Below are 27,966 nucleotides of genomic sequence, written 5' to 3' on the forward strand. Positions count from 1 at the left end.
CCTTAAAAAAAAAAATGTGTGTGCATGCACAAATATATAGTCACTTCCCTACTAAAAATGAATTAAAAGCCCTTAGAGGTAAAGTTCAAAACTCTTAGCACTGTATATTTCCCAGTACGATCTGATCTTTGCCTACCTCCCTGCAGCCCTCTCACTACTCTCTCCTGTTGACAGTATGTACCAGCTGCACTTCAGGAACACTTCCTTACTTCCTCTTTTCTAGCTAACTCTTCATCCTTTTTCAGTCCTCAAAATAATCACCTCATCTTCTGGGAGATTATCTTTGATCCCACAGACTGGATTAAGACTCCTAACTCCTACCATAATGATGTATGTCCCTCACCTGTCAGCATGTGGCCTTCTGTAATTGTTTCTCTCTCCTGATAGATTTTAGGATCTGAAGACAGAGCCCAAGTTACTCTTGTTCAACACTGTATGCCAGAAACAAGCACAATGCCAGCTAATACTAACAGCTCTGCACCCCCAGGATGTAAAATCTGAACCAAGGTAAGTTGTGACCTTCTTTGTACCTTTCTTTCCATCTAAAGGCTGAAGCTTCACATACACAATTAGACTTCCTTAACTAAGGCAATTTCCCCTTCTCAGTCAAACCCGGGGAAAGCAAACAGGTGGAGTCTACTGCCATTTTCCGCCTTGTGAGCGACTGCTCATCAGGGTTTCTCACATCACCAATCCCAACGAGGAAAATGCGGCCGCATTCCCCTACTAGTGGCCTTAGTGGCTCGGCAAAACGGCCTCAGAGTGGTGGACACAAAACCAGAAAGGGGTAACTGGAGTCCCTGGGTCCCCAGACAGAGACCAAGAAGAGGTTGGGGCCAAAGCCGAGGACAAAGATCTTTATTTTCCCCACGTACCAAGCGAGGTGGAGCTGCCTCTGTGCGGTCCCGCCCGCCCCGGGACGCAGCCTGACGAGGACGGTAGGACCCTGAACTGCACGGGAGCGTCCTTGGAACCGAGGACGCGCCTCTGCCTGCCGGGGAAGCTCCGGGCGTCCGAGGCGGCCGGCGGAGAAGTTGCAGCGGCGCCCCAGCGGGGTCGCTTGGTGCAGGGCTCACAGCCGGGGCCCGCACTCATGCTTGGGACCCGCAGCGCAGAATCCCCGGGCCGGCCCGGGCGGAGAGCTTCATTCACTAACCCTGAGAGGGACGGACTGCGCCTCCTCGGCGCCTCCCGGCACCATTCCCTCTCTGCCGCTGCCTGTTTTTGAAGTTGCTGCTCCGCCGGCCTCCCAAGCCAAGCCCTAGCCAGTCGCCTGCCTTCCCTCTTCCACAGTCACCCCCACCTGCCTCAGGATGCGCCGCTTTGATTCTGGCTTGGTTCACTTTCCCACCACCGGAAGGCTGCCGTGAGGCGCTTCCGGTTTCCGGGACGTATAATGTCGCAAAGCGGAAATGCAAGGATTAGCGGGTACCGGCTCCCGGAAGGTCATCGTGTGAAGGAGGCAGTGGTAACGCGGGTCTCCCCGCTGTTTCTTGGGAGCAACGGCGGTGCAGACGAACCCGGCCTGAGGCGGCGGTGAGAAGCAGACGGGCGGTTTGCTGCGACACCATGGAGAGCGGCGGAGGAAGCGGGAACAAAACCACAGGGGGGTTGGCCGGCTTTTTCGGAGCCGGCGGGGCAGGTTACTCGCACGCGGATTTGGCCGGCGTCCCGCGTAAGTATCAGGCCTACCTCGTGAACATTTCTCACTGGTTCTTGCGACTCCACCAGACGTGTAGTATGTACTGTCTTTTTTTTTGGCTGGCGTTCACAATCTTCAGTACCAGTGGTGGGGTTATGCCGCTCTTTCAAGATTGAACGAGTTTTTGGAGCCATGGATCCCCGAAGACGTTCTGTTCGGGTGACCTGGACTCGGGATGTTGCACGTTTTCTTCTCTTTATATACGATCCTGGTGCCTTATCTTTCCTTCCACACATTCCCTGTGCGATGTGCTGTGTACTTGACTCTAGATTAAGAGGAGAGCCTAGCTCTGCAAGTAAATACATTCTAAATAGCTTGTAAATAACTTTTAACCACAAAGTCACGTATTTTCGAAACTACAATGTAACCGTTAGGGCAGAACATTTAACACTGAATATAGGCAAGAAAGAAATTTGAGTTGGTCCAGCGAAGGAGCCGAGATGTGAACCGCGCTTTAAAGCCCATTTATGGACTTGAAAAAAGAAGCCAGGTAAGAATTTTAGGAGAGGAAATATGCAAGATCAAAAGTGCGGAAGCATGAATACCTTGTCTGTGCCCTCTCAGTCCTGTGAATATGTCTTCAGGTGTTTAGGACTTTGTGAGTATTCAACTGAATGACTAGAACTTGTTCTACTTCTCCAGCTGTTTTATACTCAAGAACAAAAGAGCCCTAGAGTCACTTCTGTCAAAAATGAATCTGGAACACATTTTACATATAACAAGTCTTAACAAGGTCTGAGTTTTGGAGCACAAAGGGCACTGCCTTAATGTGACAATGCATTGTTACGTTAATTTGATTAAGATTTGAAGGTAAATTGAGAGGTCGAGCACCTGGAATGGGCCAACGACTTTTCTGGGTGCAGGACTACCAGTGGTTAAAAGAGGTGATTGCTGCTTTCGTGCAGTTTACATCCTATTGAAGTGAGCCAAGTAACACAAACACATTTCAGTTAATGGTAAGTGTATGTAAAGGCATCAAAACAGGATCAAGAGATGGCAATGGGAGCAGGACGCCATTTTAGAATAGGTCAGGGAAAGCAACTAGAGGGTGTTTCTATTTGAGCTGTGACCTGAATATAGTATAAGGGAAAATGGTTAGTCTGAACAGCAGGGGTAGGGAGGGATTGACATGTTTAAAGAAAAACTGATGGGCCAGTGTGTCTACAAAGTTGCGAGGTAATTGGAGCAGTAGGAGATAATGAGATCAGGAGAGGGAGTAATGGCCACTAATGCAGTGTTTTTTAAGCCATGGTAAGGAGTTTGGATTTGATTACAGGTGTGAATGGAAGCCATTAAGGCCAATTTCCTTTTCCTAAAAAAAAAAAAAAAAAAAATCACTTTAGTTGCTATATAGGAAGTGAGTCAAAGGGACTAGAACAAATTAAGGAGTCCATTTAGGTAGGAGATTGTTACTGTAGTCTAGATGGGATTTAATGAATGGACTAAGATGGTAGCAATAAGGATGGTGGTAAGTAACAGTTCAAGATGAATATAGAATTAATAAGACTCAGTTGATGAAACGACTAGAGTCATGGGTATTTTATAGATTTGTGAGCAATCAAAGGATTCAAGGATTAAATTTAGAATGTGAGAAAGTTGATTTTCCCTGATAGATTTTTTTCCATTGTCAAAGTTTGTGGGATTCAAGTCTGGCTCTCTGAGAGTTTCCATTTTCTTTTGTCCTGACCCCCATTCCTTTGGTGATGACCCGAGAATGCTCTACACTGCCACAGCAAATCACCTTTGTCAGCAACTGTCAATACTAAGATTTGAAGGAACTGCTTAAAATATTTTTATATAATGCATAACCTGAGCACTGTTTTTCCCATGGGATTCATTGGTCTCTTGTCAGTCTTATTTTGCAGTTTGTATAGATGTCAAGCATCCTTATAGCAAAGTAGAGGAGATTAGCTTTATGATTGACTTGGGCTATGCTTCCTGCTATTTTGATTATTTGATCCACATTATTGCCAGTATCTTCTTGATATGAGAGCCTGAGCCACTGGTGCAGGGCCTGGTTTGAGATTCAGGACCGCAGGAGGATATGGCCCCAAAACTGCCAGACAGGATAAGCATAGAAAAGGAGAAAATTTCATATTCAGTGAGCCTGTAAATCAAAATTGAACAACACCCAAAACAGCATAATTAACACTAAATAAAATAACTTTTTAAAATTTCATTGCAATGTGATGTTTTCTCTCTAGTGACTGGTATGAACCCTCTGTCTCCTTATTTAAATGTGGATCCACGATATCTTGTTCAGGTAAGATTAAGACTAGTCATTTTAGGAATTTATTATTTTGGTGATTTACCGCTTAAAAAAAAAAAACCCAGGTTCTTATTGCTGACTAGATCTATGATATATACTTCTGGAGGCACCAACTCTGGTCTCCATTCACCCTTTTTCTTTGAGAAGAAACTCTGGGGATTTGACTTGTATCTCCTGATATTAATTAATTCCCTTTAAAGGGTTTTGGAGGTTCGGGGTGTTTTTTTTTTCCTTTCCCATTTTAAATTGTGAAATATACTAACATAAAATTTACTGTCTTACCCATTTTTAAGTGTACTATCCAGTAGTATTAACTACTACATTTATAATATTGTGCAACAATTACCATCTACCAAATCCATAACTCATTTCATCATGTAAAACAAACTATACCCGTTAAAAAATAACTTCATTCCACCTAACCATCCCATGGCAACCACCCTTCTGCTTTCTTTCTCTGATTTTGATGCTCTTAAGTACCTCACGTAAGAAGAATCACAGTATTTGTCTTTTTGTGATGGGCTTATTTCGTTTAGCATAATGTTCTGAAGTTTCACCCATGTTATAACATGTGTTAGAATTTCCTTCCTTTTAAGGCTGGATAATATTTAATTGAATAATATTCCATTCTGCATATCCATTCATCCATCTCTGGACACTTGGATTGCTTTCATATTTTAGCTATTGTGAATAGTGCTGCTGTGAACATTACAAACAGACATTTGTAATGTCTCTTCCTGAATCTCCTTTTAATTCTTTTAGTTATATCCAGAAGTGAAATTACTGGATCATATGGAAATTTTATTATTAATTTTCTGAGGAACTGCCATACTGTGTTCCGTAGCATTGTACCATTTTACATTCCCAAGCACGCACAAGAGTTGCAGTTTCTCCACATCCTCACCAACACTTGTTATTTTCTAGGGTATTTTGATAATAGTTTTTCCAATGGGTATGAGGTGGTGCTTGTTGTAGTTTTCAGTTGCATTTTCCTAGTGATGAGTGATGTTGAACATCTTTTCATGTACTTATTGCCCATTTGTATACCTTTGGAGAAACATTTATTTAAGTCCTTTGTCCACTTTTGAATTGGGTCTTTATTGTTGTTGTTGAACTTAAATTCTGTGTATATTCTGAGTATTAATCCCTTATCAGATAACATGATTTGCAAATATTTTCTCGCATCATGTGTATTGCCTTTTTACTATGCTGACACTGTCTTTTGAGGCACAATATTTTTAAATTTTCACATAGGCCAGTTTTTGTTTTTTTCTTTTGTCGCCCGTGCCTTTGGTGTCAAATCCAAGAAGTCATTGCCAAATTGAGTGTCTTGAAGCTTTTCTCCCATGTTTTCTTCTAAGAGTTTTATGGTTTTAGGTTGTATATTTAGATATTGATCCATTTAATTTTTGTATTAGGTGTTTAATTTTTTATTAGGTGTTAGGTAAAGATCCAACTTCACTTGTTCATGTGGATATGCAGTTTTCAGACATCATTTGTTAAAAAGAGTATCTTATTCTCTTGGAATGGTCTTGGCACTCTTGTTCAAAATCATTTGACCGTATACATGAGGGTTTATTTTTAGGTTCTCTATTCTGTTTCATTGCTCTGTTTGTCTTTGTGTCAATATCACACTCTTTTGATTACAGTAGCCTTGTAGTAAGTCTTGAAATCAGGAAATGTGATTATTGTTCTTTTTCTTTTCTTTTTTTTTTAAGTTTATTTATTTGTCAGAGAGAGCACAAGCAGGGGGAGCAGCAGGCAGAGGGAGAACCAGGCTCCCCACTGAGCAAGGAGCCTGATGTGGGACTCAATCCCAGGACCTTGGGATCATGACCTGAGCCAAAGGCAGACGCTTAACCAACTGAGCCACCTGGGCGTCTGGATTATTGTTCTTTTTCAAGATTGTTTTGGCTGTTTGGGGTTCGTTGAGGTTCCATATTAATTATAGGATGGATTTTGCTCTTTGCAAAAACATGGTATTTTGATAGGGATTGCATTGAATCTGTAGATTCTTTGGATAGTATGGCCGTCTTAAGGGTATTAAGTCTTCCAACCAATGGGCATGTGATATGTTTCCATTTTTTCAAGTCTTTAATTGCATTTAAGAGGTTTTATGGTTTTCATTGTGTAAGACTTTTACCACGTTGGTTAAGTTCATTCCTAAATATTATTCTTATTGATAAATTATAAATGAACTGCTTTTGTAATTTGTTTTTCAAATTGTCCATTATTAGCGTGTGGAAATCCTTTTAATTTTTTGTGTTGATGTTGTAGCCTGCTACTTTGCTGAATTTGTTTATTAGATCTAATAGTTTTCTTTGTGCGATGTTAGGATTTTCTACATACAAGATCATTTTATCTGCAAAGAGAAAATTTTGCTTCTTCCTTTCCAATTTGGATACCTTTTATTTCTTTTTGCCTAATTGCTATAGCTAGAACATCTAGTACAAGTATCACCCACCTTTTGAAAGTTCACATTGTTCCACTTCACTTTTATGAGAAATCTACATTATGTAGGTCTGTATGTAGTACCTATTTATGCTGAACAAAAGAATTCAGAAGAGGATTTTTGCTTTTACTGAAAAAGCAAAAATAGCATTCAGCATTTGTTTTACAGTGAGCTGTTACAGTGGCACCACCAAGCTCCTTCCTGGGGATCTACTCTCAGCATCTCCACATCAAGCCATCGCAGCTTTGAACTGTGTCTGTGAGCATCTGTGCTTTATCTTGATTTATTTTGTGCGTCTGATAGCAAGCTGTTTCCTAAGGTATCAGAAAAGCCTGAGAGAGGTTATCTTTTGGGTCTGGGAATACTCAAAACATTTTTCCATGTAAGTTGATGATAATTGCTTCTTCGCTTTATGACGTTTTTACTTACAGGAGGTTTCATAGGAATGTTCTACTTACAGATATCAGGGGAGGCTTGTACTATATCAAAAGAAAAGTGGCAGAAATGGGCATCCTTGCCATTTCCTGATTTGGAGGGAAGGCTTTTAGCTTTTAGCTTTTAATATAATGTTCACTGTGGGTTTTTCATATATGGCTTTCATTATGCTGAGATAGTTTCCTTCTAGTCCTAGTTTGTTGAATTCTTTTTATCGTAAATGTATGTTGGATTTTGTGAAATGCTTTTTGTGCAGTAGTTGAGGTGATCATGTGGTTTTTCTCCCCTTCTTTCTTTTAATATGTATTATGTTGATCAGTCTTCATATATTGGACCATCCTGCATTACATGAATAAATCCCACTTGGTCATGGTGTATAATCCTTTTAATATGCTGCTAAATTTGGTTTCCTAGTATTTTGTTGAGGATTTTTGCATCAGTGTTCATAGTGGATATTGGTCTGTAGTTTTCTTGTCTTTGTGTGGCTTTGGTAGGAGGGTAATCCTGGCCTTATACCAAATACTACCTCCACTTCAATTTTTTGGAAAAGTTTGAAAAAGATTGGTGTTAGTTTTCTTTAAATGTTTGGTAGACTTTACCAGTGAAGTCATTAGATCCAGGGCTTTTCTTGGTTGTGACTTTTTTTTGAGAAAGAGAGAGAGAACACGGGGTTGGGGTTGGGCAGAGGGGAAGAGAGAGGGAGAGAGAATCTTAAGCAGGCTCCATGTCTAGCACAGAGCCCAGTATGGGGCTCAGTTTCACAACCCTGAGATCATGACCTGAGCTAAAATCAAAAGTTGGGCTCTTAACCAACTGAGCCACCCAGGTATCCCTGGTGTGACATTTTTTATTCCTGATTTCAATCTTACTAGTTATAGGTCTGTTCAGATTTTCTGTTTCTTGGTGAGTTTTATATCTCTAGGAATTTGTGAATTTCATCAAGGTTATCCAATTTGTTGGCATGCAGTTTTTCATAGTACTTTCTTATTTTTTCTTTTTCTAGTTCCTTAAGTTGCAAAGTTAGGTTGTTTATTTGAGATCTTTCTGATATTTTTAATAAGCATTTATAGCTCTAAATTTTCCCCTTAGCACCACTTTCACTGGATCTTATAAGTTTTGATATGTTGTATTTTCTTTTTTATTCATCTCAAGTATTTTCTAATTTCCCTTAATGATTTCTTCTTTGATCTGTTGGTGGTTTATGGGTGTATTGTTTAATTTACATGAATTTGTGAATTTTTCATTTTATTTCTGTTACTGATTTCTAATTCATACTGTTGTGGTTGGAGAAGATACTCTGTATGGTATCTTTTAAAATCCATTGAGACGTAATTTGTGTCCTGATATATGATCTGTCCTGGAAAATATCCCACGTGCACTTGAGAAAAATGTCTATGCTATTATATTATTGTTAGAGTGTTTTGTATATGTCTGTTAGATTTGTTTGCTCTCTGATTTATTGTGTTAAGTCCTCATATTTTCTTTTCTTCTGTCTGATTATGATGATTATTATCCATTATTGAGAATAGAGTATTAAAGTCTCCATTTATTACTGTAGAAATTTCTATTTCTATCTTTAATTCCACTTTTTTATACTTATTATATTTTAATGGTCTGTTACTAGGTCTTTAAATGTTCATCATTGAATCTTTTTGTTGTATTGGACCTTTTGTTAATATTCTCTGTCTTTTGTAACCTTTTTTTAATTTAAAGTCTATTTTTCTGATATTAGTATGGCCACCCTGTTATCTTTTGGTGATTATTTGCACGGACTCTTTTCCTCTATCACTTCACTTTGAATCTTTTTGTGTCTTTGGAATTAAAGTAAACCTCAGTGTAGTTGGATCCTGTTATTTTATCTATTATGCCAATCTTATGTCTTTTGGTTAGAGAGTTTGATCCATTTATATTTAAAGGGAGTACCGATAAGGAGGGATTTGTCATTTTGCTGTTTGTTTTCTGTCTTGTGGCTTTTTGTCCTTCATTTCTTGAATTACCATCTTTTGTGTTTATTTGATTTGCTTTTTGCAGTAAAATGTTTAAATTTCTTTCTCATTTTCTTTTGTATATGTTCTATAGCTATATTCTTTGTAGTTACCATGGGGATTTAATATCCTAAAATTTAACATCCTAAAATTATAGATCTAGTTTGAATTTTTACCAGTTTAACTTCAGTAACATAAAAGCACTACTTCTTTAACAGGTGTGTGCTCTTCCTCTCAGTTGTTAATGTCATAAATTTACATCTTTAGGGACGCCTGGGTGGCTCAGTTGGTTAAGTATCTGCCTTCGAGTCCTGGGATCAAATCGCACACATTGGGCTCCTTGCTTAGCGAGGAGTCTGCTTCTCCCTCTGCCCACTGCTTCCCCTGCTTGTGCTCTCTCTCTTTCTGACAAATAAATAAATAAAATCATAAAAAAATTAAAATAAATTTACATCTTTATACATTATGTGCCCCAAGACATAAGCTAATAATTCTTTAAAATGCTTTAGTCTCCAAAATTTTGTGAAAAAGGAAAATGTGGAGTTAGAAGCCAAAGTTAAAATAATACTAACTTTTATAATTGCTCATGTATTTTCCTTTATTGAGATCTTTATCTCTTCATAAGGCCTTGAATTATCATATCTTGCAGGACAGGTCTAATAGTCATGAACTCCCTCAGCTTTGTTTATCTGCTAATGTCTTAATATCTCCCTTGCTTTTTTTTTTTTAAGATTTTATTTATTTATTTGACAGAGATAGAGACAGCCAGCAAGAGAGGGAACACAAGCAGGGGGAGTGGGAGAGGAAGAAGCAGGCTCATAGCGGAGGAGCCCAGTGTGGGGCTCGATCCCATATGCGGGGATCACGCCCTGAGCCAAAGGCAGACGCTTAACAACTGTGCCACCCAGGCGCCCTATCTCCCTCACTTTTGAAGGGCAGTTTTGGTGGATGTACAATTCTCGGTTGGCAGTTTTTTTTTCTTTTAGCATCAAATGTATTGGCTCCTGGCCTTGTGGTCTCCACACTTTCTCATGAAATCTGCTGATAATCTTATTGAGGATCCCTTGTATATGACAGGTTGATTCTCTCTTGATGCTTTCAAGATTTCTTTTTCTTGTAAAATTTAATGTGTCTTAATATAGGTATCTGAATTTATCTTGGTGGTCATTGAGCTTCTTGGATGTTCATATTCATCTTTTTCATCAAATTTGGGAAGTTATCACCCATTATTTCTTCAAATATTCTCTCTCCTTTCTCCTTCTGGGACTCCTACAGTCTGTTACTCAAGTTTATGGTATTTCACCAGTACCTTAGGTTCTGTTCACTATTTTTCAATCATTTTCTTCCTGTTCCTAAGACTCAGTAGTTCTGTTGTTCCATCTTCAAGTTCAGTGATTCTTTGTTCTTCCTGCCTAAATGTGCCTTTGAATCCCTCTAGTGAATGTTTCAGTTATTGTACTTCTCACCTCCAGAATTTCTGTTTGGTTGTGGGGGTTTTTTGTTTGTTTTTTTAGATTTTCTTTTTCTTTTTTGATATTTCCGTTCATTCATACATTGTTTTGACATTCTGCACATCTCCTTTAGTTCTTTGACCATCTTTAAGACAGCTGTTTTATTTTTTATTTATTTTTAAGATTTAATTTATTTGACAGAGAGACAGCCAGCGAGAGAGGGAACACAAGCAGGGGGAGTGAGAGAGGAAGAAGCAGGCTCCCAGCAGAGCATGGAGCCCGATGTGGGCTCAATCCCAGGACCCTGGGATCACTCCCTGGCCGAAGGCAGACACTTAACGACTGAGCCACCCAGGCGCCCCTCAAATATAGCATTTCTAAAAACCTCAAGCCAGAAGTAAAATTTAAAACTAAGTCATTAATTTAAAAGTCAGGAAACGCCCAAAATTCGCAAAACTATGTATATCATGATATGGGATCTCTTCAGAGTTTGCTTATTATTGCCCACCAGACTGTTTCTGTGTGATGAGAGTAGATGTCTTGCTTATTTGTGCACTTTTTGGTGAGAATGTGTACATAAGCCAGAAATCAAAAACCAGTGCAGAGCTACAGTTTTCCTAATCAAGAATGCATGTTCACTTGTTAACAAGTTGCCAGCAGTGTGTGCTTTTGGCTTATTTTAACCATTTTTGTATGGAGAGCTTGACAAACCTGTATTGAATGTGTTCTTTCTAAGAGTGTAGTGTATTATAGAATCAATCATTGTGTGCTCTTACAGAAGCATTTTCAACTTAGGATTCTTGGGTGGCCTTCATGGGGTTCATATCAAATTTGTATATGCATTTACTGGAAAGAGAGATTATAGCTTTTTAAGATTATTAAAATATATGCTTCCCCAAACAATTAAGAATTATTAAAAAGGTAATTTTGCCCTTGCATAATTGATCCAAACTGTTGTAGCTTTTAGAGTTTCTGCTCATTTTTTATGATCATAGTAAAATTGTGCTTGATAAACAGTAGCTATAGAATGAGAGTTATTTTCTTTTTCCACAGTGGTATCTTGATTGAGTAAACCGTTACTTCTCATACCTTCCATTTACCTTTCTCTAGAGCTGGCCTTCCTAAACTTTCTTGCACTGTTGCTTCATGTTTATCATTAAGTAAGACAAATTACATACAATCTATCAAACTTACATTGAAAAACAAAGTTCTGATGAGAATGCCTCCTAAGAACTAATGAGTATAACTGTATACGTGGTACGTTTCATTTCACTTTGATTTACATGTTGCTATTGTTGCAGAAAGCTTTAATTTTTGCTTGACTAAGTATAGTTGAGTTTTAGTTGACTTAAGGTTTTACTTTTGTGAATTTGACAAAAAACACTTCACAAGTACTGGGTCTTGAGGGGAGCTCAGCTTGGTTTTTGTTATTGCCCCTTTAGGATACAGATGAGTTTATTTTACCAACTGGAGCTAATAAAACCCGGGGCAGATTTGAACTGGCCTTCTTTACCATTGGAGGATGTTGTATGACAGGTGGGTATGATAATTTTTTTCAGTGACCTCAATCCAATTAGGCAATAGTGCTAAAAATCAAAGCACTTCAAGTATTGGTTTCAGGGTTTTAAATTATTATTGAGGGGCACCTGGCTGACTCAGTCAGTAGAGCATACACCACTTGATCTTGGGGCTGTAAGTTCGAGCTCCACGTTGGGAGTAGAGATTACTTAAAAATAAAATCTTTAATAATAATAAGTAAATAAACATTATTTATGTTTTCGATTTTTTCCTATTAACAAAAGTAGAAAGAATCGGAAGTACAGTTGTTTTTTAATATATAGCCGTATTATTCGGTTGAATCGTTACTATGATTCACTAGGGGCTGCATTTGGAGCAATGAACGGTCTACGGCTAGGATTGAAGGAAACCCAGAACATGTCCTGGTCCAAACCAAGAAATGTACAGTAAGTCTTATGTAATCATCCGATGTAGTGATATTTGAATATTAACCTCTACTTTGTTGGCATGATGAACACAAACTTGAGATTATAAATGTTTAGAGTATTGACATAGCATTTTGATGGATTTTTTTATTTTCTTAATCAAAATAAAAGAAGCTAAGGAATCAGATTACTGAGACTAAGGTTTTAAAAGGAGTGATTTTTTTGTCAGTGTCCCTCAATTAGTTGGTGCTACCCCAACCTAACTTACCCACCTTTTCATTTTGTAGGCCTGTATGGTATGCTTTTCAAGTTGTTGACTTGCTAGTACATTATTTGGATTGTTTGAGGGCGTGTAAAACCATAGGACATGGTAGTAAAGAAATAAGCATGTAAGAATGATTGCCATATCTGCTGTCATTTGAATTGAACTACTTACTGACTTCATACTCTGTTTCTGAAGGGAGAAGGCTAAAGAAAATTTATCACAAAATTCCTAGAACTTAGTGCTAGTTCCTGAGTCTCCTCTCAGGAAATTGAAGTTTGTTCAGAAAGGAAAGTACAGACATCTTCACCCTGCCTAAGAAATAAATGTGACCAGTCCATGTAGATACTCCTTACATAATCCGATGTTTAGTTTTGCATGTTTCTATACTTTATGGTTCATGGTTTTGCTTTCAGACACATTAAGCTCCATCTTCTTTGTATGTTGTGTAGCCAGCAGGCGGCAGCAGATTTACTGTATTAGACGTTGGGAATCCTGAAGGCTTGTCAGGTTTTTCATATTCCTGTTACTATGTGGATTGCTTTACTAAGCCAGATCCTTTGAATATTTTTATATTTATATTAATATTTGTCCCTTATTCCAGGGGACCTGGGTGGCTCAGTCAGTTAAGTGTCTGCCTTCAGCTGAGGTCATGATCTCAGGGTCCTGGGATCAAGCCCCAAGCCCGATATTGGTTCCCTGCTCAGTGGGGAACCTGATTCTCCCTCTCCCTGCCGCTCCCCTTCCTGTGCTTTTGGGTGTGCTGTCTCTCTCTCTCTCTCTCTCCCTCTCTAGGAAATAAATCTTTAAAAAATATATTTGTCCCTTATTCCAATACTGTTTTGTTTTATTTTTTATACTTTTTTATGTTACGGAGAATTTTGAAAATGTACCAAAGTAGACAGAATAGTACAGTGAAGACCCATGAACTGTAACCCATCCTCAACAAACAGTCAACCAGGATTGGGGCCAATTGTGCCCTATTCATTTTCCCCTCCCATATTACTTTGAAGCAAGTCCCTAACATATCATTAAATACCAATTTGAAAGTGGAAGGTCTCCTAGAAAAGATAGCCTTTGTTTCATAAAAGAGTGACAGTTACTAATTTTTTGGAGAGAGTCAAATTGGTTTGCATTTTTTTTAGATAAGATATTTTATCATGTATCATTTTTATATAACAATTCTGATCTTACTAGATAGGAAGCATTTAAAATAGGAGACAGCTGGGGCACCTGGGTGTCTCAGTCGGTTAAACGTCTGTCTTGGCTCAGTTTATGATCCTGGGGTCCTGGGATTGAGCTTTGCATTGGGCTCCCTGTTCAGTGAGGAGTCTGCTGCTCACTCCCCCATTCCTACCCCCCCCCACCCCTGTTCGTGCTCTCTTGCACTGTCTCTCAAATAAATAAACTCTTGAAAAATAAAATGAATAAAATAGGAGACAGCTTCTAAAAATGAAAAGGAGATAGGGTTTGGGGCCAGAGAGATCTATGTAGCTTCAAAGCCTAGTTTCATCACTTAATGTTTTGTGATCTTAGGTAAGTTTGTTTTTTTTCTGCCTTGAAGTTTTGAGAGGTAATTAAAGTAGGTAAGGGCCCAGTATGTGGAGATATATTGCCCAGTCGTATCCCAAATTTCACCAGTTTGTAGTGCTTATTAATGAAAATTAATAGCCTTTGGGGTGCCTGGGTGACTCAGTTAAGCGTCTGCCTTTGGCTCAGGTCATGATCCTAGGGTCCTGGGATCGAGCCCCATGTCTGGCTCCTTGCTCAGTGGGGAGCCTGCTTCTCCCTCTCGCTCTGCTGCTCCCCCTGCTTGTACTCTTCTTCTCTGTCTGTCCAAATAAGTAAACAAAATCTTTTAAAAAAAAAAAAAGATTAATAGCTTTGAAAACTTGTTACAAATGACAACAATATGCTGAACTGGAAATATGTTAGTAAATATGTAACATAATTAGAAACAATATACTTCATTACTAATTTTTTTAAACAGAGATAATACAAATTTTTGTTATTTGGGCATTAAATGAGTTTTTAATTGCATTAAATGAGTTTTTTCACTCTTTGTTATTGTAATTCCATCATTTCCAGCAGTAGTCAGCTGTCCGGATAGACCCATTCCTGTGATGGTGTTACACTGCTGGCAGAGGAATGTCCTGTCTTCTTCCTCCAGTTGCCTCTGTCACTGTTCTGGTGGCACCCGGCACTGGTGCAAGGCAGAGCTGTGCTTCCTTGAGAGTGTGCTGAGCGTTCACTCTGGCCGCTTAGCTCTAGTCTGGGAGCAGACACAGTGTGCTTTCTCCATGTATTCTAGTTAGACAGCTTTTTCCTTCTCTTTGAGTAGTTCCCTTTAATTCTGTTTTATATTCTCCCCCCAGAAAACTTAATCATAAGCTAATTTGTCCATTATAATGGTATCTTTTTTTTTTTTTAAGATTTTATTTATTTATTCGACAGAGATAGAGACAGCCAGCGAGAGAGGGAACACAAGCGGGGGAGTGGGAGAGAGAAGCAGGCTCATAGTGGAGGAGCCTGACGTGGGGCTCGATCCCATAACGCCGGGATCACGCCCTGAGCCGAATGCAGACGCTTAACCGCTGTGCCACCCAGGCGCCCCTATAATGGTATCTTTTTAATGTAGATCAGTTACTATAAGCTTCCTTATAAAATACATTCTAGGTTGTCATTCAGAGCCTTTCTATATTTGATTTACATTTAATAAGAAGAATTTTCCTTCCTGCCCAAAAATGTTGGAGGTTTAACTTTCATTTATATCTATAAAAAGTAATCTTCCTTACTAAATTCTGAGGAGATGCTGGGTAAGTTTTAAAATTAAAAAAACTTTGGGGGGCACGTGGGTTACTCAGTTGGGCGTCTGACTCTTGATTTCAGCTCAGGTCATGATCAGGGGGTCCTGGGATCAAGCCCAGCCTCAGGCTCTTCGCTCAACCTGGCATCTGCTTCTCTCCATCTCCCTCTGCCCCTCCCCCTGTTAGCGCTCTCTCTCTAAAATCAATAAATCTTTTTAAAAATAAATAAAATTAAGAAAATTTTGGGTATTGGATTTGTACATTGTAAATAGCTATAGTTATGATTTTTCAAATTAAAGAAATTCTTTCTCTTTCTGCCCTGGTAGGATTTTGAACATGGTGACTAGGCAAGGGGCACTTTGGGCTAATACTCTAGGTTCTCTGGGTAAGTAGAGATCTCACTTAATAATAAATCATTAATGCAAAGAAAGAATGTATATGTATCATGAACAATTTGATCAAAATTCTGGCCATAGGATATTAAAAATTATAGTTAAATCTACTGTGATGAATAGTGTAGATAATACTTTAGGAAAAGATGATGAACAACATAAAGTAATTCCAGATGCTAAAACCATTTCTCAGTGTTTTAAATCTTATTACTCTCCTGTCCAGCCAAGATGCCAAATCATGTTTTAAGTAGTTACTAAATCCAGATAATTTAGGTCCAAGTCAAATACCTTTGTATGTTAAGAAAGGTTCAAGTTCCTGTAGTAAGATATGATAGATTAATTCATCCCTCTTCCTATGTTTTCCTAATAGCCCATTCAGCATTCTCTTTACCTCAGAGATTTCCCAGACCTAATTTCCAGAGTTGTAATAGGGCCTTTGTAGATAATGAAAACATTTGTAGTTCTAAGCAAAGGGTATAATTTAGTAGGACTTAGGACCAAACTCTTTCATATTATATTGTTGATGAATGATTGACTCTTGATTACTCATGGCTTAGAATAAATGTACTACCTGTGGTACCTATGCTCTAACAGCCATGAGTGTCTTTGTAAATTAGTTGAAAGTCTGAAAATCTTTTAATGGTGGCAGATTAAGGGAAAATGCAAGCATCTCATTGAAAAAATAGAAAAGGCATCTATTGTGAGAGAATAATATCCTAGCTTTGCCATGGGATTTGGAAGCAGTACATTTTCACACCATGAAGTCAAATTGACATTTGAGATGCTAGGAAATGACTGCTTCCGTATTCTGCTCATGTCACCTCTGCTCCCACCCCATACACAGTCACCCTCCTTTGTTTGTGTTTGGTTGCTTATATACCTAGATTAATCAGCCATCCTGGTCTGCCCAGGGACTGTCTTAGTTTTAGCACAGCAAATCTCATGTTCCAGGAAACTCTCGGTCCTGGGCAAATTGGGATGGCCAGTTGCCTTGTGTGTTCCCAGTGTAGTACAATCAATCACAGTGTTCTGCTCAATTGAGTTTCAGTTAAAGAAGTTGAAATGCTAAGAGCTTTTATAAAAGTTTAAGAATATCACAACAGAGGATTTGTAAGACAGAGTTGGTTTAATATTGAAGGGTGTCAAATATGGTATAATTTTGAGAAAGTATAAGGAAAAGGATTAATAGGAATCTTTACAGGTATAGGAAGAAGGTAGTTTTGGGGAAGATTTTGTTAAAACTAAATAGTTCTACTGTTACAGTTTGTTACATGTGCTGGAACCAAACCTCAAATTTTTTTAAGTTAACATTTTTTTTTAAGTTAACATTTTTCTTACAATAGAAATGTGTGTGTTTTTGTTTCTAAATCCAAAGTATAGCTATTATGAATAAAATATAAGTGAAGATTAAAAGTATTTTCCTTGGGGGGTGCCTGGGTGGCACAGTCATTAAGCGTCCGCCTTTGGCTCAGGGCATGATACCAGCGATCTGGGATTGAGCCCTGCATCAGCCTCCTCCGCTAGGAGCCTGCTTCTTCCTCTCCCACTCCCCCTGCTTGTGTTCCCTCTCTTGCTGGTTGTCTCTGTCAAATAAATAAATAAATAATCTTAAATAAAATAAAAGTATTTTCCTTGGGACTCCCCAGTGGTACTTTTTATAAGTAGCTACTATTTGTGTTTCTTCTGAAGCTTTCCAAAGATTTTCTTTGTATATCCCAAGTTATACACAGTTGAGCTTGTTTTACATGCTAGTGAATGTAGTTTTCCTGCTTTTTGTTTGGCGTATGTAGTATTCCATTATATGGAAGTCCATTTCTTGATCTGTACCCTTTGATGGGCATTTTTTTTATTGCCAGGCTTTTGCTATTACAAATAGTATTCCAGTAACCATTCTTTATATATCTTTGAATGCTTATAGAGTGTCTGTAAGATACATTTATCTCAGTATAATTGCTATACTAACATTTAATCACTTTTATTACTGATCAGTTCCATTTTTCCTGTAGCTTTGCTCTATAGTGCATTTGGTGTCATCATTGAGAAAACACGAGGTGCAGAAGATGACCTTAACACGATAGCAGCCGGAACCATGACAGGCATGTTGTATAAATGTACAGGTAGGTACTACTGAATGAAGAGCTCTCTTTTTCTCAATATACTTTGAAGTATGCTTTAAAAACTAAGTATCCACAGTTTTCAAAGGATACTTGACATGTGTTTGTGGTATAATAAGAGTGTTGTGTAAAACCTAATGGTTGTTTTGGGTTTGGGGTTTTATTTTGGTTTTTTTATTTTGATAAAATACAGAAAGCATAAACTTGACCATCTGAACTATTTTTTAAGTGTAGGTTCAGTAATGTTAAGTATATTTACATTGCTGTGGAATATCACCGCCATCTAACTCCAGAACTACTCTTCATCTTGCGAAACTGAAACTCTGTATCCATTAAACAGAAACTCCTCATTTTCCCCTTCTGTTAGCCCTTGGCAACCACCATTCTACTTTCTAACTATAAATGTGAACTCTGAGGTCCTCTAGGTGCCTCATATAAGCAGAACCATACAGTATTTGTCTTCTTAGGACTGGCTTGTCATATTCAGCATGCTGCCCTCAAGTTCATCTACGTTGTAGCACGTTTCAGAATTTCCTTCTCAAGGCTGAATAAAACTCCATTGTACATAACTACTACATTTTGCTTATCCGTTCATCCGTCAGCAACGACCTGGATTGCTTTACTTTTGACCACTGTGAATAGTGCCCCTAGGAGCATGGGTGAACTAAATACCACTCGATTTTCAAAAAATAATCGGAACCCTAAGAGTTGAACCAAAATGACCTGAGTGGATCAAATACCACATTCTCTTCTGGGATGGAAAAGAAATTAACATTTACAGAATTATGATTATACCCTCATCTATAAGCACTTAATATAACTTATTTAAAACTGTGAAGTGATAATCATCACACCCCAATATTACAGATGAGCACAGTATTAAGATGACCTTTTTTAAAAGGTCACATAACTGGTGACAGGCCCAAATTTTTCATCACATTTCTAGTTTGAATGGCTTAAACTACATATGTTCTATACTCATGCTTCTGAAAATTACTTCTGTTTTATTATGCATTAGACACAATTAATTGAGTAATTCTGTTTTTTAGAAATTCTTCCATCACAAATATCAGGTAGCATTTCTGCTTCGTTTTTACTAGAAGAAATAAAAGCCTCAACAGGATCATGAAATCCAAGATTTCCTGATCTATCTGAGAGTAAGAGGACTAACCTATATTGAAAATGGATCAGGGGTGCCTGGGTGGTTCAGTAGGTTGAGCGTCCAGCTCTTGATTTCAGCTCAGGTCATGATCTCAGGGTCATGGGATTGAGCCCTACTCTGATTTCAGGCTCAGTGTGGAGTCTGCTTGAAATTCTCTCCCTTTCCCCCTCCCCCGCAAGCGCATGTGCGAGTGCTCTCTCGCTCTCTCTCTCTCTCTCTGTGAAATAAATAATCTTTAAAGAAAAAAAACGAAAAAAAAAAATGGACCACATTTGGAATTTTATCTCTAAGAGCTCACAGTACTTCTTGCAACACATTCGCACATGTATACTTAAATAAACAGACCTCCCAGGTAGAGTGAGACAGTAAATACCTTTTATGTCCATGAAGATGTTACTTTGGTGTAGAAAAACCTTGTTAAAAATCTAGAAATACTTCACACTGAAACTCTTTAGGGTCAGACAAAAGAATTTAAAACTTTAATTGGCAGCATAGGGGTGCAGTCAGCAAGAGTTTACTTGGCCCAAACTAGGTTTAAAAAGATCAAATTAATATTTAAAAAACAGACAGTTTCACATAAAAATCTGGAATTCTAGCTTCTTTTGAATAAATGGAAGGCAACAAGCTTACATCATTCACATTGCCAATGGCTGGGGCTGAGTGGCAGCCATTTCTGTACTGGTTAGATGGGCACTGAAGTTGCAGCTCAGTCCCCCCAGTCCCCGTCTTCTCATTCAGGACAAGCCACTGGGGCATTTCCTATGCTGCTGAGGGCAGCTCTGAACATAAGAATACTGAATTATCATCTTAGGACATACTGTGCATATTTAAAAGATAGGAAAAGGCTGAATTCTTGATTTTGAAGGAAATGGGAGACTAGCTTTCTGTGTCAAGGACTTTCTTGCAGTGGCATTTATAACACAGGCTGAGACACCTCCCAGATAAATTATAAAAGAGAAAGGTCTTGGCTCAGAGGAGAAAAAGCAAAAAGACTATCCCTTTATTCTATGTCAGGTGACAGATTTCATTTTCCATTGCAGTTTTGAAACAGTTAATAATCTGCTGACCTAGAATTCCACTTTTGGTTCATCATTCCTGGCTGAACAGTTTAAATTTAGCTCAACACATCAAAATCAGTCTACAAAGGCAGATCAGTGTCTTTTACTGATTTCTGGTTTAGAATAAACTTAATAAGACAGCACAGAATTATGAATTTTGTATGGCAGAAATACAAATGCAACTTCCAACTTCTAGATTCAGGGATTTGGAAAAGAGTTCAGGCACTCTTGAACTAGAGCCAGCATAAACTCTTAAGGACAAAAGTTTATATTTAGGGAATGGCTGATTCCTGCCGACCTAAAACATTTCCAATCCCCAATGTATTCTTCAGCAATAGAAATTAAAATTAAAAGTTTAAAATTTAAGTAGTATGACTCAGTATAGGCATGGAGCTACTTTAGTGAGAAGAAAAATAATGAGAAAAAATACATGAGAAAATGGATAGGTACCAGACCAAAAGGAGGCTAATTTAAAGGAATAATTCTGATGGGGTGATTTTAGTTCATACCTAATTATGTTTAATATAGATTATGTAAGTATTTTCAAAGGCTATGAAATACTAGCTTTTCTATGGCATATGAAAGCCTGTTTAATAATGACCAGTATTGGGGCGCCTGGGTGGCTCAGTCGTTAAGCATCTGCCTTTGGCTCTGGGCGTGATCCCGGGGTCCTGGGATCAAGCCCCACATCGGGCTCCTCTGCTGGGAGCCTGCTTCTTCCTCTCCCACTCCCCCTGCTTGTGTTCCCTCTCTTGCTGGCTATCTCTCTGTCAAATAAATAAATAAAATCTTAAAAAATAATAATAATGACCAATATTGGGGCGCCTGGGTGGCTCAGTTGGTGAGGCATCTGCCTTCGGCTCAGGTCATGATCCCAGAGTTCTGTGATCGAGCCTTGCATCGGGCTCCCTGCTCAGCGGGGATTCTGTTTCTCCCTCTCACTCTGCCCTTCTTTTTTTTTTTTTTAAAGATTTTTTATTTATTTATTTGACAGAGACAGCCAGCGAGAGGGGGAACACAAGCAGGGGGAGTGGAAGAGGAAGAAGCAGGCTTACAGCAGAAGAGCCTGATGTGGGGCTCGATCCCATAACGCGAGGATCACGCCCTGAGCCGAAGGCAGACGCTTAACCGCTGTGCCACCCAGGCGCCCCTTTCACTCTGCCCTTCTTACTGCTTGTGCTGTCTCTCTGTCTCGAATAAATAAATAGTATCTTTTAAAAAAAAATAATGTTCTGGTATTCTACCAGAACAGGAACAGCTGTAGTTTTGCTATCGTTCATAAACTTAGGACTAATGTTTAAAAGGCTTGGTCACTTATCTGGTATCAGGAACAAGGCATCAGAGACCAGAAGATATGAGCATCCTCCGTTCCCTCACAAAAAGTCCTTGCCTGTTCATTCTGTGCCTTCCATAAGGTCATCTTAAAAAGCAAACTAAATGAAAGTAAAAGGTTACACAAATACATTTCATATTAAGCAGACGTCATCAGAGTTACTGTTAAAAGGTACTGTTCATCAATGAATGCTAGGCCTTCAAAATTAAACTATATGTTTAAAAGACTTTGTTGATGACTTCTTCATTTCTCTTACTGGCAGCAAATTAAAGTACACATAACATATATAACAGGCAAAGGGCTGGCTGCTGTAATATACAAAAGGAGGATTGACGAAGCGCTTCAGGGAAAAATATAGGTCACCACTAAACAGTAGAAGTCATTCAATCTCACAAGCAACCAGGGCTAAGCAAAATAAAACATTAAGATAGTATTTTTCACCAACTTTTTTTAAAAAAGTGATGATAGGTAACTGATGGTTACCAGAGCAGAGGTGGGTGGGGGAATGGGTGAAGTAGGTAAATAGGTGACAGGGAGTAAGGAGTGCACTTGGGATGAGCACCAGGTGATTAAAATAAAAACTTAAAGAAAAAAAAGTAATGGTAGGTGACACTTAATATTGGCAGAGGTAAGCAAGCAACTGGCATTAGTTATTAGTGTTTTAAATATGTAGATCCTTCACTCAGGTAATCTTTCAGCAGTTTATCCTACAGCAAACTAAGGCACACACAAAATTGTATATACCAACGTGTTTAAGACTGGCTTCAAGGAGAAGGGATATTTGAACAGAGACAGATGAGGGAGCATGGAAGGTGGACATCTGGAAGTAGTGATTTAGGTAAAGACTAACAGAACAAAGACCCTGAAGTGGGGGTTAAAAGGCAGTGGGGGAGGGGGAGAGAGGTAGAATCTGGAGACCTAAAAGTGGCAAGGGGCCAAATCATGTAGAAGATGGAGCTTCATAGGCCACTGTAAAGAATTTGATTTCACTGGACTTTAATTCTTACATTCTAAATACTAGTATTTCCATTTACTTATAAGCCTTAAATTGTTTATCAATAACTATCAGAGAGGTAAGCTTTCACTATTGTTCTGGGCACAGAGTTTACACAGGAGATGTTAGTTAAGTCAGGGTTTATAAGTCCTCTAAAACTTCCCTAAGATTCTCAAAGGGGCCTGGGCCACCATACCACCACGGGAAAGCAACCATCAAAATGACTTAAGAATCTGGTGAAAAAGGGGCGCCTGGGTGGCTCAGTCGTTAAGCGTCTGCCTTTGGCTCAGGGCATGATCCTGGCGTTCCGGGATCAAGCCCCACATCAGGCTCCTCGCTGGGAGCCTGCTTCTTCCTCTCCCACTCCCCCTGCTTGTGTTCCCTCTCTCACTGGCTGTCTCTTTCTCTCTCTCAAATCAATAAATAAAATCTTAAAAAAAAAAAAAAAGAATCTGGTGAAAAAAAGAGTCCTAAAAGGACAGTCGTGTGGAGTATCAAAACCAGTGAGATGATGTAATGAGTGTGGTCTTGCATGGGGGAACTGGGGTTGCTGGGAGGGGACTGGCGGGGTGGCCGTGAGGGAAGCCCAAAAGCCACCTGCTCTGCTGCAGTGAGCCACACACCTGCTTGCGCTCTTTAACAGAGGAAACAAAGCAAAGGCAGGAGACCGCCTCTGTTGGGCTCCAGTCCCCTTTGATCTCCGCCCTTCCATGATTCGTGAGGTTCACCGTCCGTCACCTGAGTTGCCTTCTCTCACGAGCCTGAACTTCTCTAACAGTATTTTTCATTGACCATTTTGACTTTAGGCTTCTCCCTTCAGTCTGTCTTATCTATTCACTATTTCTGGTTTAATCTTCCTCAAGTATGGTTCTAATTCTAGTACTCCCTGTCCTAAAACCTTTGACGATGACGTACTGTGTTTTTACTTAAATTTGTCATCCTAGCTGTCCATGCTGTAATCCTAGACTATGTTTTCAGACTTTTCCCACACCTTTCTTACATATATCATATGACCAAACACATGCATTTGAAATCAGTCCATCCATAAGGCCCAGCTCAACTGTCATTACCCCTTTCAAATAGCTAGATTTCTTCTTCTTTTTTTTTTAATCTATCCTGGGGGCAGTTCGTTGTGGTGAAAAGACAGAGGGCTTTGGAATCAGAGTGGGTTTGACTTGACTAGCACTAGATCCATAAGCCGCTACATGCAGAGGAACTTGTCTAAATTTCATCTTGTCTGTTATACAAGGGCAACGTGTGTATTTTCCCTTCACAGACTTGTAAATGAAATAACCTGTATAAAGTAAGTGACTTACATCCCACCATAAGCACATATTGCACAATTCTTATAAGACTTAGCACAGTTATCCTGGTAGTAAGTCAGTAGATAAAATGTAAGAAATCAGGGTTAGGATAGTGCGTGTGCCACATTGTGCTTCACAAATCTTTTAGTACTATTTTGACTTTTAATATTATTCATGTGAACTACTTTAATAAAAAAGTGAGCAAAGACCTATGTATCAACGTACTAAAAATTAGGCATTAGATAGGGAGTGGGGAGTTACTGTTGAGTGGGTTCATAGTTTCAGTATTGCAACATGAAATTCTCTGGAGATGGATGGGGGTGATGGTAGCACGATGCCAATATACGCAATGCTATTGAACTGTACAGTTAAAAGTGGTAAATTTTATATGTCTTTTACCTCAATTTTTAAAATAGATTTAACAAAATTTTACATTTAAATAGTGCAAAAAAATTTGGCTAGCATTCTGTGGTAGCCATGTGAGTGTATAGGTAAGGCTGCAGGGGCCAACAGCTTCTGCTGGACAGGTGCCTATCTGTCACTGCCTGGAGGCTGAGAATGGGTTTTATATTTTTAAATACGGTTGACTTTTGAACAATGTGAGGTTGAACTGCAGCTGTCAACTTAGACATTTTTCTTCGATCATTACAGTACCATTATTTTCTCTTAGGATTTTCTTAGTAATCTTTTCCCTAGCTTGCTTTATTGTAAGAATGCAATATATAATACATATAATGTACAAGATACATGTTCATCAAGTGTGTATGTCTTCAGTAAGGCGTCCAGTCAACAGTACGCTATTAGTTTTTGGAGAGTCAGAAGTTGTACATGGATTTTTGACTGTGTGGGGGATTGGCACCCCTAACCCCACGCATTGATCAAGGGTTGACTAGTTACATTTTAAGTGGTTATATAAATATCTACATAATAGCCTTTGGGCCCTGAAAGCCTAAAATATTTACTTTCTGGCCATTATAAGAAAAATTTGCTGGTCCCAGCTCTAATGTAATTGTAAATTCAGTGTGTTAGCTCTGCCACCATCCAGCTCTATACCCCACAAACAAGGTACTTTAATATTCTGGGCCTCATTTTTCTATGTTTAGAAGAGATAATATTTGCCCTTTCTGGAGGAGTTGTGTAAGGATCAAAAGATAGAAGGTAAAACTGGAACACATGTCTTGTGTTTGTTTTCCTTTATGGAGATTGACTGTTGACTTTATTTGGTTACTGTGTTCAAAGCAAGAATATTTGCTAATCAACTTCTGTGCTTAGTTGGGCATAAGTTAGTTACAGGAATCCTAAAGCCAAGGCCTTCAAACTTAACACAATCAGTTGGAAAATGTGGGACGTAATGGAAAGTTAAAACTAGAAGGTGGTTTGGTATGTGGGAAGAGGCTACCCTTGAATCAGGATTAGCTGGGCTTAGTCACTCAAACGCTGCCTATGTTTCGTGTCTGCTTGCTGGAAATAACTTTTCTAGCCTTCAAAAAAGAGTTTGTTTCATTTTGGTCAAAGTGGAAAGCTTTCTAGGGGATAAATTGTTCTCAAGGGACACTTAATATGCCATTGGTGTCCCAAAGATCTTACTCTTACAGTTCCAGTTTCATTTTGTTACTCCTAGTGCCTCTGCTCAGAGAGACTTGTTATTTGATAGCTGAGAACTAATGGAAAATCCTTCAAAAAAGGCTAAGTGGGAGCTACGTTCTTAGGACACTCAAAGCAAAAGGCCAACTGGAAGGAACAGTTTGCGGCTATTTCCAAACCAGTGGGCAGAGTTCAGAGCCCTGTGGATCTGTAATCGACTAGTGGGGGAGTTAGCCTGAAGTTGAATGTTTGGTCCCAGGAAAACATCTGCAAACCCAATGTGCTTTCAATTACCTGCCCTCCATCATTTTTCTGCTAATAAACAGCAGTCAGGCCCCCTTTCTCTTGTTTTGTGTTGACTCAGGATGGAGTACTATTATGTTTGTAACCTGCTTGAAAGAACCCTCATTACACTCAAAGTGTTGTGAGTAGCATGCATTCTCCTGTGCTTCACGTTTGTGGGTTGTTGTTTTTTTTTTCCATTTTACTAATTTGGTCTAATTATAGTTCACCTTCAGTCCCTAGAACTTTTTGTTGACTTACTAGTCAAAGACGTGGGTAGATCATTGTTAAATTGGACAGATTGTTTTAAGTTAGCAGGTTGAGTATAGATCTTTCAACCGCATTGAATACAGTTGCAAAGTCAGCTGCCAATATTCAGTTTAAATACAGCAAAATGATAACAAAAAGATGATGTGGGCTTCAAGGAGAGATCTCCCATGGGATTTTTTTTATTGTTTCTGATGTCCCTCCCACATATTTGACAGCTGTTTACAGATGATGCCTACAGTTTCTGTTTCAGTCTGTTTAAGAGAGATAATTAGGGCACTTCATGGTGGAAACCTATGCAGGTCAGCTATCAGACATCTTCAGACCAGAGAGGCTCCTAGAGGGAGTGGCCTTTTAATCTATCAGCTGAAGTCATCTGGCAGGACATTCATTACCGAAATGGTTAGTCTGAAGTGTTCTAACTTGGCAGTGTTACTGAATTTCACAGAATTTACTGGCTCGTAGCCAAAGGGCCTCTAGTAAGGTAATCACTGGTCCACAGCTCCATTCAACCTTTGCCTTCCTAACACATGACTTGGAATGAATACTCCATAGTATAGGCTACGTGAAGTTTGTGCTATCTACTTGTTTGTGAAACCATAAGAGAACGTCAAGTTATTTCTTAAAACTTATTTGGGTACCCCCTAGTCCTCTTCTGAGACTCAGGGATGGTTTGCAGGCAACTGATTAAAACATTTTTGTTTTTACATTTCAAGTGAAATATATATTGATCTTTTTTTACATGAAAAACTATTGTTAAGCAAAAATAGTTCAAAGTCTAATCCTTCAGTGCTTTTCAGTGAGTATGGTGATGCTAAGTGCCTCATTGCTCATGAGTTATGGATCGTCTGATGCGTCAGTGTAGGAATGGGGGTGGTGGGGGCGGGTGGTCCTTTGTCAGCACCTAACTCAAAGCTTGATATGGCCATCTTATCACTACTTCTTGAGTCTTCAAAGTTAATAGAGGGCCTGTCCAGAGTCCAAAGTTTGTTAATATTGTTTCCAAAGAGGGTGTCGCCGTGTTTATATTGTAGCCTTAAATCAATTGGCAGTGCCTGTGAGGTTCTAAACAGGACTAGCAGGAAATTATTGATCTGTTTGGGACTTCAAGAATATGCGTAAGTGTTATAGGAACAGGTGAGATTGAGAAAAATCAAATTACTAATGCTCAAGGTCTTAGCTATAAATTATGAAATTAAAAGTGAGGGGAAAATGTTGTGAATGAGAATACAGTATATGTATTAAGTGATTTAAGGGAATTTCTCTCTTGAACCGGTATTGGTTTCTTATATTACTTTTAGGACTTTAATTCTCCTGTTTGAGGTGGAGTATTTATAAACGTGAATTGTGTGTCTCAATTTCATAGTAAAATTACTTAATCCTTTGATGCCAGGACACTGTGCAGTACAAGGCTGTTTCTTTTTTTCTCCCCCTTCTCTTTTCCAGGTGGTCTTCGAGGAGTAGCACGAGGTGGACTAGCAGGACTAACGCTTACCAGCCTCTATGCACTATATAATAACTGGGAGCACATGAAAGGCTCCTTACTCCAACAGTCACTCTGAAGATTTTGCCACCTTAGGAGTGGAGGACACTTTAGTAGTCATCCAGATCAATTTATATGTCAGTCTGGAGTTACTCTTTCTTTCTACAGTTAGTTTGAAAAATTGGAGATTCCAGTTTGCTATGGTGAAGATCATGGATGGTTGACCAGGACTGGCCAGAGCTGAAGCCAGAACCCTCTGGTGGCTGAGTAATGTGGTTCTTTCCTACCCCCTGAACTGGAAAACTACTTACTCACAGAATTCAGGTCATGATTATTGTCAGTACGGTATCACCACATTTGTTTATTTAATGATCTGAAACTACAGTGTTGCCTTGTATTCCCAATAAAAGGTGAAAATAGAACCAGAGTGTAAACATAGTGGGTGTCTCCATTTTTCTGGGTATAAAGTGAAAGTTACTCTTAGCATATTTGTCTGCCCCAACTAGGTCAACACCTGTTTTCTTGGTTGTGTTGAAATGAAGGGCTACTTGGCACCATTAACAGCTAGGTTACAATTTTTCTTAAATAGGGTTGACACTAAACAACCTCAAGATACTTGAAATTAACCATTATGCGGTTAGAGTAGTGTGCTAGAAGAGTCTGTCCAACCATCATGCTTAACTCTCT

General features: G+C 38.9%; 2 protein-coding genes and 1 non-coding gene across 8 annotated transcripts in view; 2 read left to right on the forward strand and 1 right to left on the reverse strand.

Annotated features, from left to right (window-relative positions):
* PARG (poly(ADP-ribose) glycohydrolase) overlaps positions 1-1,773 on the reverse strand; it is a 123,639-nt gene extending 121,866 nt beyond the window's left edge. For 2 of the 6 annotated variants that reach the window (XM_002926236.4, XM_034662859.1), the window contains exon 1: positions 876-1,368. In XM_002926236.4, coding sequence (XP_002926282.1) covers positions 876-1,095 — 220 coding nt within the window. In that variant the 5' untranslated portion in view covers positions 1,096-1,368. Of the gene's footprint in view, positions 1-875; positions 1,423-1,692 lie in introns of those variants that run through there. The other 4 variants (XM_034662858.1, XM_019806991.2, XM_034662857.1 and 1 more) reach the window with 4 other exon arrangements.
* On the forward strand, positions 1,422-27,706 carry TIMM23 (translocase of inner mitochondrial membrane 23). Its single transcript, XM_002926237.4, has 7 exons — positions 1,422-1,675; positions 3,907-3,965; positions 11,737-11,830; positions 12,174-12,258; positions 15,633-15,691; positions 17,705-17,815; positions 27,243-27,706. Exons 1-7 carry the CDS (start codon positions 1,570-1,572, stop codon positions 27,356-27,358), a joined length of 630 nt encoding a protein of 209 aa, XP_002926283.1. The 5' UTR covers positions 1,422-1,569; the 3' UTR covers positions 27,359-27,706.
* LOC117802852 lies at positions 14,583-14,786 on the forward strand. The gene has a single exon (XR_004626368.1). It is a non-coding gene; the product is annotated as a small nucleolar RNA SNORA74 (small nucleolar RNA).
* Positions 27,707-27,966: the final 260 nt, after the last annotated feature.

This window comes from Ailuropoda melanoleuca, chromosome 6, assembly GCF_002007445.2.
Source record: "Ailuropoda melanoleuca isolate Jingjing chromosome 6, ASM200744v2, whole genome shotgun sequence".
NCBI classification, from domain to species: Eukaryota; Metazoa; Chordata; class Mammalia; order Carnivora; family Ursidae; genus Ailuropoda; species Ailuropoda melanoleuca.